Source organism: Aethina tumida, chromosome 7, assembly GCF_024364675.1.
Source record: "Aethina tumida isolate Nest 87 chromosome 7, icAetTumi1.1, whole genome shotgun sequence".
NCBI lineage: Eukaryota > Metazoa > Arthropoda > Insecta > Coleoptera > Nitidulidae > Aethina > Aethina tumida.
Genome location: NC_065441.1, coordinates 16,681,550 through 16,693,909, shown reverse-complemented (window position 1 = coordinate 16,693,909; position 12,360 = coordinate 16,681,550). Strand labels below are relative to the sequence as shown.

At 30.5% G+C, this 12,360-nt stretch overlaps 1 protein-coding gene across 11 annotated transcripts in view; it reads right to left on the bottom strand.

The window, feature by feature from the left end:
• LOC109603106 (homeodomain-interacting protein kinase 2) overlaps positions 1–12,360 on the bottom strand; it is a 30,264-nt gene that overhangs the window by 12,371 nt on the left and 5,533 nt on the right. For 5 of the 11 annotated variants that reach the window (XM_049970186.1, XM_049970193.1, XM_049970194.1 and 2 more), the window contains exons 1-3: positions 10,392–10,488; positions 7,790–8,197; positions 2,402–2,738 (exon numbers count right to left, since the gene is read on the bottom strand). In XM_049970186.1, coding sequence (XP_049826143.1) covers positions 2,402–2,738; positions 7,790–8,197; positions 10,392–10,481 — 835 coding nt within the window. In that variant the 5' untranslated portion in view covers positions 10,482–10,488. Of the gene's footprint in view, positions 1–330; positions 517–2,401; positions 2,739–7,789; positions 8,198–8,281; positions 8,808–10,391; positions 10,489–12,360 lie in introns of those variants that run through there. The other 6 variants (XM_049970187.1, XM_020019558.2, XM_049970188.1 and 3 more) reach the window with 5 other exon arrangements.

Below are 12,360 nucleotides of genomic sequence, written 5' to 3'. Positions count from 1 at the left end.
ACGAATCGAACAACCATTCAAAACATCAAATACTTTCCGCAATGATTCATATTTAGTGATTCAGGCGAATTCATGAACATAATTAAACCGACAATTTATCACCTGGCAGTACTAATACAAACGGAATGCAAATTGATCGCCTATTCATTAGTCAAAAGAGGAGATAATAAAAAGCTATACAAATAGTAACGGGCATGACGGAAATAAATTAGTTTGATAAGTTGGAAACATAAGAATTGGCTTAAAATTAAACAATGCGAATTGAACAACATACAGAAATGCTGATTTGACATGTTGGAAACGATGACGATAGTAATAATATTAAATTACCTGGATAATAACAATACATAATTAACTTGATAAAATATTATCAACAAACTAATAATTCTTGTAAAGGGCACATTTGATATGTTTGTTGAAAGTATTTGAATATTTTATTACACTACATATTTACATTCAATTCGACTTAATGGTGTTGATGGTAGAATTTTATCATCATAGGAAAAAAAAATAAATAAAAAAGTTCGTAATATACACAACGGAATAATCAGCTGCACCAACAGAAATATTGTATTACTATAATAAAAAGCCATAATTCGATAGAACAATAAAGATTACTTGGAAAAATATTTCTGTCAACGTAAACAATTCCAAAGATAATAACAATACGTTCTTTTTATAGTTCGCACTAACTTTCTATTTATGTCTGATATCAATAGACGAATAGAATAATGGTTTGTTGTGATGAATTTGTGTACGAGACAAACAAGATCCAGATAAACAAAAATAAAATTCGAAATTCTATCTTAAATTGGCAGGATGACCCTGGCACATGATAAGTTTGGTGACAGCCATAAACACGCATAATTTACTATGCCAGAATTTACAAATTTAAATTAACTACACCATTAAATCAATTAACATTTTCTCAGCTGCGATGGGACAAAGATTTGTAATACTTTGTCCCATCGACCATTCGCACCCCGTTTAAAACGTATAGAAACTTTCTACCACAATATAATTAGTTTTCTAGGTTCTGTGTTTGAGTGTTGCCATAAAATTCAGTGAAATCGTGCTGGCAACTGAGGACGAGACAACACAGTGATGTCTGGCTTTTCACATAAATAAAATTCCCACCTGTTTGATAATAGTTGTGTGTTAATAATTACAAGAAGATTTATTGAACTGAATTTAGACTAAACCTAAGCAATTAAGGCTATCTTCCTAGACTGGAGGGGAATTCCAAGAGCTCGTTGATTAAAACGCCTCCGTCCCGATATTTTTACAAGATAAAGCAAATGCGGCGTGTGCAAACATCGTTACAGCTCGTCAGGAAACAGAAAAACAAATTGATGTTAATATTAAAGAATGGGGAAGTTTAGGTGTTGTCTATTGAGGCGAGGAAAATCAATAGCCCACAACACGTCATTTCCACAAATATTAACATTTTAAATGTCCCGATGCGTCTCACAAATCTAAATATGATATTTTTCTAAACCCACAAAATGTGCTGGATGCAAATGTGTGTGTTTTGGCGAGGCACGCGGCCCGGGTATTATTTTAAGCCGGTCCAGTCGGAGATTTCGGTTTTCTGATTCGGACGGTGAGCGACGGGACTTGCATGGCTGCATCGACGACCGACGCCAATATTATACAGGTCGGATTTCCCACCGTTTTAGGTTGTGGGTTTTTAATACAAACGTACCCAATAAAACGGATTTTGATGTTACATAATTGTACATTAAAAATTCGGACAGATGACTTCGACATATGTGGCTTTTTAATTAACATTACATTAGAATTTAAATTTGGGTTCAACTTTTACTGTTTCTAATTTATGTAATAAGTTGTTATTATCATAATTAATTACAGTCCACGGTTTAAGAATTACAGTATATCTCAATTATAACGTGACTAAGGAAACCAGGACAAAACATGTGTAATTTGTTAAATAAAATTAAAAAATACAAAATCATTTTAAATAAAAAATTAGGTACCGAGAATTCAAGTATAGAATACGTTACTTGTACCTAATGTTATTTTTTAATTATTATGGAGAATTTGTAAGTGGCAATTATTTTATTGGGGAAAATTATACTTGGCCTCGTCTTCAGTCACCACAGCAAACAAAAGCATAATAATAAAAACAGGGTTGAATAATGTAGTGATATTCACATAAATATAAAAATATCAGAATTTTTAAAAAACTATGTTGATATTAGGATATTTATGTAAGAAATACCAACCATCTACCCTGACGAAAGTAAAAGTTAACCGTCCAATTACCGCAAGAACATAGTGGGTATCCTAAGGATACTGTGGCACAAAGCGTCCAGTCGTTAACAATAATTAATAATAATAATAATAATAATATACTAATTGGCAATTGGCGATTCATTACATTTTTTCTTACCTTGCGGCTGGGGGTTGTTCGCCCCCGGAGCCGCCTGTACTTTGCCGTGCGCCGTCGTGGTTGACGCCTGGGCGCCGCCCCCGCCCAATTCGAGGCCTCCGCTGAGATTGGTCGTCGATGGGATGGTCTGCGCGGACGCGGTGACGCCACCGGTCGCACTCTGTTGCTGCTGCTGCTGTTGCTGCTGACCGTTCGACGGACCGAAACTGATCGACGTGCTGTGTTGCTGTTGCTGGTTGGCGTTGTTCGTTGACGCGGCTGTCCGTGTGACCAGATCGCCGCCGCAACTATCACCATTACCTTCCGGCGACCACGTTGATTTACGCTTTAAAAAGAAAACAGCCGTTTATTAAGGGGTTCTATAATTCTTTTTTTTTTTTGTTAATATAACACAAGTATTAGAACATTTTAACAATAATTAAAATTTGAATTTATAAGAATTTTATAAAAAATGCATGATTCTGATAAATAATAGTTTTTATGAATATAATTTACATTTTTTTTTCAAATCAGTTATTTTACTTATATAAACAAAACATAAAAAATAATCTAAATAGTTCTTAAATGAGCAAAATATCAAGATATGTACATTAATTTTGGAGAAATTTTATACTGTCCTCAAAAACGCAATTTTATAAATTATAGATTATGTAGATTATAGAAATAAGATTCTATTATATTTAATATTTTCTTATAAATAAAGTATTATTCAATTTTAATATTTTACATATTTCAAAGAAGTCTTACATAATAAAAAAATACTAGATCTACACATATTAACCTTTTGGAAATATTGTGAACCCTTTCAATAATACAGTTTTAATTGAAAGCGTGTAAAATTTTAAAAGTATAACAAATGTATATTTTATATATTTATTTATATTTATATATTTTTTTAAAATTATGATAAAAGGCAACTAACTATTTATAACAAAAACGTTTTAATTACTTCTCTACTGAGCCTTTGCTTCGGTTAACAAAGAATTTTAGAAAACTACTGACAAATTATAGTATTTGATGTTGAAAATTTAACTGTTGAAAACCAGATTTTAAATAAATTCAATATTCCATATAGATAAAATGTTATTCAATATTAACACACTATAAACGGGTCGAGTATAAATACCCGTCTCGAGAACTGTTGATTGTTAGCTGGCCGGGTAATTTTTACCTTTTTGAATGTACTTACTTTAGAAGTGGGGTGAGATAATTTTACTCTATTGGTTTACATACGGAACTGAAAGAATTATATCCTTATATTTTTTGTTATCATTCAACAACTTAGTTTGAACTACTTTGCTACCCGCCTATAGTGTGTTAATATGTTGAAAACAATTATTTTACATATTTTAATGATGCCTTGTACAGTAAAAGAAGGCAAAAAATAAAAAATAATATAAATAATTTTTAAATGCACAAAATTTTAGTAAGATCTGCACATTAACCTTGGATGTATTGTGAAATCTTTCAAAATTACAGTTTTAATTTAAAGTGTTTAAAATTTTTAAAATACAACAGAAATATATACTTTTAGAAAATAAAGGCAAAAGGTAACTATTTATAACAAAAACGTTTTAATTTCTTCTCTACTGAGCCATTACTTCGGTTGACAAAAAAATTTAGAAAACTGCTATCAAAATATAGTATTTGATAAAACTGAACATGATTATTCATTTAATATTTGGAAAATAATGTCCAATTCTCCCAAAAATACAGTTTTTGAATAAAATAGTGAAGAATAAGAATACAATAATAAAAAAATATATATTTTCTTATTTTATTAATGTTAATTATAAAAAATGCTTGTAATAATGAGAGAAATCTTGCACAATTTACATAATTAATGCTTGTGTTAATAATACAATAGAAAATTGTTTTGGTCTTCTTTTTTTATACATAATTTCGAGAAAAACTCCGAAACTTTCACTTACGTTAGCTTAAAATTTTGAAAAACTATTCTTGATAAGTTGACAAAAATAAACAGTTTCAATCATCTTCAACTGGAATCTGGGTCGAGTTTTCTCGTCAACCCTGACTCGGATAGATCGGCTATTTTCTTCGAAATTTATCACCTGGAGTCGCGGCATTTTTTTCAACAGCCTGAAAGGCTCGTTTCACCTTGTTACACACGCGCGAAGAACCGTCTTATTTAATTTTTTTGCTCGCTGTCGTATCAAGTATAATAATGTCAAGGTGGAAGGCGAGGGACCCAGACGTGAACGGGGCACACGTTCGCAGAAGGTTTCCAGTCGGGTTCCCCCAAGGCGATTTAGATTAAGAACAACAAGAAGCGGATGCGTTTGATAATGTGCGAACGGCGCAGCGTTCGAAAACAACAAACAAGGCCGACGCCGCCGGTGTTTAGTCGCGGACATTTGGGGAGCCTCTGCGACACATCACATTCGAGTGTCTTCAATTGGTATGCTGCTGATAAATTGAATCAACACAACTTTGCCTTATCTGTATGACTAACTACAAATTCACTGTGGGTGTGAGTAACGAAGGATTTTATAACATTCTAACATAACAGAATTTTGGCACCATTTGCAATTTATTAGTGCTTAATTGATCACAAACTGGTTGTTAACAACATTAACGTTATCTTGTTTATTAAGTCTGACAAATGTAATCGTTTAAAGGTTACTAGATTGAAGCTGATTCACAGACGACGAAAATATTTTAATTTGTCTAATAATTATTATTTCTTTGGTATCACCAACAGATTATAAAGTGTTAACTCATCAAGTGATACCCGAAAATTGTCGAGGGCCCCATTACATAATTGGATTCATCCCGAATCTAATAAAGTGGTTGAGAAACGAGAACCCCGAAGCGATTGGAAATTAAATCCGGCAAGCGGATATTCCCATCCCGGATAATTCGGTTACCAGTCGCAATTAGTTGCCGATTTTCATAAAGTGACGACGTCGAATAGACGATTGCATGGTGTCTTTCATCACGCTGAGGTGAAGTGGGTAACGAAAACACTAAACGGGAAGACGAGTTTTGTTATTGTTAACGTGACAATTTTCATGCCGTATACAATTAACCGGTCGAGATCGATAGAAATTATGACAATCGGGTCACTGATTTAAAATAATAAGCTACGAATCGATAATGACTAGCACAAACAGGACAAATCGTTAAGTTTTGACTTAGTAACGGAAATTCAAGTCAAAATTGAACGACAAACACTCGTAACACTAACTGTAAAAGTAATAAGCTTAGTGTACCGCAAGATTTAATCGGTAGAGAATTTTAATTGTATTTATGAGACCAGGAATCTGCGTAACACACGCACGGGTCCGACTTTCTACGCCATTACCATATCGGACTTAAAAACCAGATAAAACATGCATCTTCTAGACGAGAAAAAGATCTAACAATAAAGTAAAACTGCCGGGGCCGTTACGAAAGTGTAGCACAGTGAAAGTGGCCTGCTATTAACTTAACAATCAGCGCAAATGAAAAACTGTTTTATAAAAACACAACGGCGGTCAGTTTTATTTATTGTACGCACAACTTTGCGTATTTATAGACGAATAAATTGCGCGCAATTCCCGACGACCTTCTTGATCAGATCAACCCGGAGGGAACTTCGACTGATTCGGTTTTACGTGCTGTAAAACCAATTGGGGCGCATTAAAGGATATGACATTATTGGGGGTTCTATAAAAGTAAATAACGTTAAATTACGGCTACGTGATTATTTTTAAATTCTTTATCATTCGATTCGATCTTGCTAAATATTGATAATCATTTGGATTACATGCCATTTTATGTAGTTTATGTTAATAACGGTTTTAATTGCTTTACTTTATCGCAAAAGTTAATATTATACGTAATTTATTAAGTGTATAGTTTTAAGTTACGTAAAAACAATTTAGTCCTTGATAATTGTTTAATTTTTTGTTAGAAAAGAAAATAGAATTTTTATGAACTTTTTATTTTTCTTTTCACATTTGTTAAAGCTGAAAATTGTTTTTTAGATTATTAGCTGAATATTTTCGATACGTACAAAATTTTACAAAAGAAATTCAAATAATTCTTAAAAGTACTTTTACCCTCCTTTTTTACTTTGAAATATTATATTTTTGACTATGAGTATACTATGATGATTCTTTTTTTAATTATTGTACCCCTTTTTCAAAATTTTCGTTTCTTACATACATTTTACAAAGAATATAAAACAAAATATTTTACTGTACTATTTAGACTTATATTAATTATTAGAAATATTTTTATCCCGTTAAATAAAATTTTTAATATCAAAAATACAATATATCTTTCCTTCATTAAATTCATTACACACCACATAAAATGTCAAAAAATTAGTATTTTGTCCTCCCTTTTTTACGTTAAAATGTGAAATGGAAAAGTATACAGAGATTTCTTTAAAAAATGCTTCCTTTTCTACACAATTTTTATATATACGTCATAAAAATATAACAACAATAATAATTATTAAAAATCAATTTATCATATAATTTTTATTTTGGGACATTAATATATATTTTCTTCATACAATTCGTCACACAATTTTAATAAAATTATCATTATAAATATTTTTACCACATTTTTCTTTATTTTGAACCGTTAAATAGTATAATAATTAAAAAATTTTTTAATCTCAGTTTTTTTTAATTTTCTAATCTTCATTTCATTAAGTTATTTATTATACTATTCAAAAAAAATAGTTAAATATACTTTTAAATTCCCTTTTTATACTGAAATATCAAATATTTTTGACTAAGTATAAAAAATAAATGTTTTTTTGAAACATTAATAATATGATAACTAATACTAACTTTTGTTTCTTCACATATAATAATATAAATACTATCAAATACTATTTTTTATTGTCAATGTACATTGATTTTTTGAAATAATTGCTTTTTTATTCATAATTTTCGGTTTTTCACAATTTTTAATAATGAATATAAAACAATTAAAAATATTTTCTGTCGCCAACTAAAATTTAAACCTGTTTTATTTTGATAAATAGTTTAAAAATTAGTTTTCCACTAATCACAATTAAAATTAATGTTATTAAATTGGCTTAATTATTAAAATAACAGCGTCACCTAAAAACCATTTACTTATAAATAAAAAATAAATAATTATTTAATTTATGTCTATGAACAGAACAATTCATAAAAATTTTTAAAAAAATTATGGAAAACAGGTAAATTATTTGATGTGGGCAACTTTGTGTAAAACACAATTTCTAATTTCTTTTTGTATTTGCATTTGAAACTAAAAAGTTGTTATATATGTAACAGTGACATTGACAATCAGTACTGATGGTACTGATATATAAGCAAAATGTCGAAGGAATTTGAAGGGGGCGAGTCCGTGGTGGAGTTGGCGACCTACCTTTTGGCCGCAGCGCTGGTACGTGTCTAGCAGCTTGATAGTGGAGGCGCGAACGAACGGCTGCTGGTGCTGACTGTTGACGCCCGGACTGGCGCCAGGGGCATGGCTGGTCAAGCCGGCCCTCGCGAACTGTCCACCGCCGGTCACTGCGAACACCGCGTCGACCAGCTGCTGATCGACACCGTTGCTGCTGTTGCTGCCGCCGCCGGGACACTCCGCACCGATGACGCCCGTCGACGTGCTATTGTGGTTCGCGATCGACTCGACCTTCCGCTTCTTCTGCTGATGCTGCTGGTGATGGAGTTGATGGTGGCTGTGTTGCTGTTGATGGAGCTGTTGCACTTGTCCGTTGTTGCTGCTATTCGTCGTGACCAACTGCTGGGATTGGATGAACATGTCATGCATTCCCTGCGAACACAATGTACTCGTTGTAACCTGTGGAACTTTGCAGATTGTGGCGTTGTGTCGGTGTTCAACAACAACGCGACCTACCACCACATTGTTTAAAAATGTTATGGCCATGAATGGAATGGAAAATTGCGCCTCCGAACTTATATAAAACATGTTCTAGTTAAAAAGGAGGAAGTACAAAAACGGAAATTTTAGTCTCATATTTTGGCCTTAAAATTTTTATTTTGAAAATGATCGTTTGACATGTGACAAATACACACCAAATTTAGAAAACCAACAATAATGATTATAACCTAAACTGGCAAAAACTAAATAATAAACTGAATTATTTTTTTAGGAAATGTTTTTGAGACACTAGCACATCAATAAACAATAGATTCTTACTTTTCTAACGGAACTTCTATGAGTTGTAATTGGAAACATGTCTAATGAATGAGTATGAACAAGTCTTCCTAAATCTAGAAGCACTAGAAAGTTTACCGGTGGTCGCGAAGTAACGATTCAATGGAAAAATAAAACAGAGTATGAGCACCAGTTACACCATATAAAAATCATCAAGAAGAATAAACATATTGGAAATATTTAAGAATTAAAAGTCTCTTAAAATGTACTAAAATATGTCTAAAAACTAGATATATTTTGTTATAAAAAGCAACATAATGAAAAACATACAATAACTAATAATGCCTCCTTATAATACCTTAACATACATTTTACAAAAGATTAAATTAATTAGAAACACCTTAAATTCTCCATAAATTTCTAATAAATAAATTAGGTAAATCACCCTGTATATGAACAAAAAAATATTTTCAAGTAACCCCAAGCTTTTTTGTAGAAATTAGTTTTGAATATAAAATTGTCGTCAAAATTGAATAAAATATAATAAAAATCAATAAATATGTTTTACATGATAAAAACAAAAAGAACTAAGTTTTCAATAAGATACTTGACATTTCGTCGATTTCCAAGAATTTGTGATTTATTTATAAAATAATATTTATATGTGCTTTTGAAACCAGGAAAAAAATATTTTGATCATTTTTGAGAGTAATTATTAAATTAAATTTTTGCATCCATGTCTTATGATGATTAAATAAATTCATACTTCAACATTAATATAACATATTTTATTTTTAACGAAATATATTTAAAGTCACAAATAAAATTAAATAATTGTGTTTCTTGCCAATCCAAAGTCTTAATAAGAATAAATATTACAAAACTAAATATTTTATGTGATTTTAAAAGTTTACACGTTTGTAAATAATTTAACCTTTAAAAATAAAGCCGAAACACAAAAGCATAAATATATATAATCAGGAGAAAGTAGTTTAAAATATGTAATTTTAAACAGAAAATATAAAGTTTATATGAAATACTCGCATTAAATTATACAAATTTTTATGAAAGTTAAATGGACAAAGAATTTATTAAGTTTTCTGATATCTGTAATAGAAAATACTATTTTATAGCAACAGTACGTTTATAGTAAGTAACTTTAGCAAATCGGAATTAATTCAATTCAGAAATAATTATTGAACAGCAAGTTTGATAAGGTATCTCCAATAACATTTAACCAACTCCAAAAACATATTTTTGAAAACCTTATCACCTAAAAAAATGTAAAACGTGCAAAACAAATATTCGAACAGATATGAAAAAATTTGAAATAAACGAAAAACAACTCGTTTAAAATCGCACAAGGTTGTGACATGGCCTCGTAAACCGTCAAAAACGTGTGCGTATTTATTTAATTTTAAAACTAATACAAATACGAAATAACCGGTGGAACCATTTCGACCATCGCACGTTCCCTCGAACCGGCAACGTGGCCCGGCCACAAAGTTGCCAGCTCGACTGTTTATTTGGGTTATGTTTTGTTAAGTCGATTAACCACAATCTGTTGCGTAGTTGCGTCTATTGGAATAATTAATAATAAAAAAAAATACATCTGCTCGCATCGTTCACAACGTGCAAACGTTTTCGCACGTTCGAAGAAGTTATGAAGTGTTTAATGATGAAGTAAATGGTTCAGTGTTAATTTACACCGCACATTTTATTACCGATTGTGTACAATCGTATAAAAATATTGGCGCAATCTGCTGACGTTTGTTGTTTATCGACACATGTTTAACTTGTATTAAGATTACTAAGCGAAAATAAAGAGCACGTTTCACTTTCCACCAACCTCTTGTGCGTTCCCGTATTTTTCTACATCATAATCGTTTTTCGTGTCGCTCTTCAAATTGAGCATTATATCGTAAAAGTCGTTAAACATCACAGCTAAAATAGTTTCATCACTAAAAACACTAATATCACAACAAGGAATTGCTTAAATCCGTACTGACTTGTTAACACACGAACCGTTCCCATGTCACCCCTACAGGTAGTACCTTCGGGAGGGGATGGAACAAAATGGGCAGGTAGTGAATGGAAATCGAGGACGGGACAATAAAAACGAAATTTCTAGGCTCCGAAGCCCCGCTGGACCGATCCCTGTTCGCAGAAACATGAATCTGTACGGAAATATTTTCTGGGGGCCGGGTTAATTGTCGGGATTATTGCAAAGGCCATTTGTGACTAGGTATTCTAGATTGTACGGCAGTAAAACGACCAAAATACGACGCAGATTACATACAGGGTGCTTCACACTAGTTGTCCCCTGATTTACCTAAAATATTTTGAACTAAATTTAACTTTTATAAGGATTTTATATTTTTCTAATACCCAATTTTTTTAAGTTAGAATGCCTGTAATTTCTTTGTTACTGGGTTCACTGACATGAATTTTGAAACATCAATACACAATCAAATTAGAAATTGAAAATTCTTTCAATTAATATAATAATTCCCTAAATTTAAGGACAATTTCAGGCATATGTATATAATTCTGCCCTTTCCCAGAAGGTAGATAACACACATATTGTGACGAAGTTTCATTCATTTTATGAGAACAATACTTTATCATAAATCACATTAATACTCGAATTAAGTAATATAAATTATATTTATAAAAAATAAGTTATTTAAAAAGAATTAATTTTGGAATTGTTTAATTATTAGTATCAAAACTTTGAAGAAAAAGAATGTGCGTTCCAAAAAATATATATACAGAGTGACTTACCTAACTTGTTCATAACAAATTTATGAAAAATGAACTAATTTTCTAATTTATTTTGAAGAAAATTTAATTTCCGGTAGTGCCGCAAGTTACATCAGTTTGGTTATTTTCAAAGAAACACCCCGTATATTTTTGAATTTTTCAGTTTATGCAATTACAATTAAACAGGCTATAACATGTCTTATACCTAAACCCAAAAGTTTTTAAGTTATTAATATTTTCCCAAAAATGTTGACAGATTAACTAAAATGTCTGTAAAGTCACCAATTTTAATGCTGGAAAATTCATTTCTGGCTTACATACAGGACCATCCTATTAGGAGCCAATATTAATATCCCCAAATTGTTAAATATTTACTGGTAATTTTGTTATTTTCAATGGAACATTATATATGTGTAGTATGGTTATAAGTATATTGAATATTAAAAAATCGTTTCGATTCTCTATACATAAAAGAATATTAATTGACAGACAATAACTAATAATGGCTCCTTATAATGGCTTTACATACATTTTACAATAGATTAAATTAATTAGAAAATTAGTTAAAGTTATAATTGCTACAAAAATTTAATTCTCCATAAATTTCTAATGAATAAATTAGGTGAATCGGCCTGTATATAAAAAAACCAAAATATTTTCAAGTAACCCCAAAATTTTTGGTAGAAATTAGTTTTGAAAAAATTTTCATTGAATATAAAATTGTCGTCAAAATTGAATGGTATAATAAAAATCAATAAATACGTTTTGTAAATATTTTAAATGAACTCTTTCTTAAATTTTAATAATCACATATTTTAGAATTTAATATATTTCATATATTGAAAATAATTTTATCAAAAAATTAAATTTTTATAATCTTTATTAAATATAATTTATATTTTCCCCCGTTGCAAGAAATTTTAATATATAAATTTATATTTGAAATAACAATTTTTGCAAAAGTAGTGTTATGAGTATAAAGTATAAAAGTACTTGTAGGAAACATTTTAATAACGTTTTCCACATTTTAATTTTCTAAATTTAATTTTCAGCTC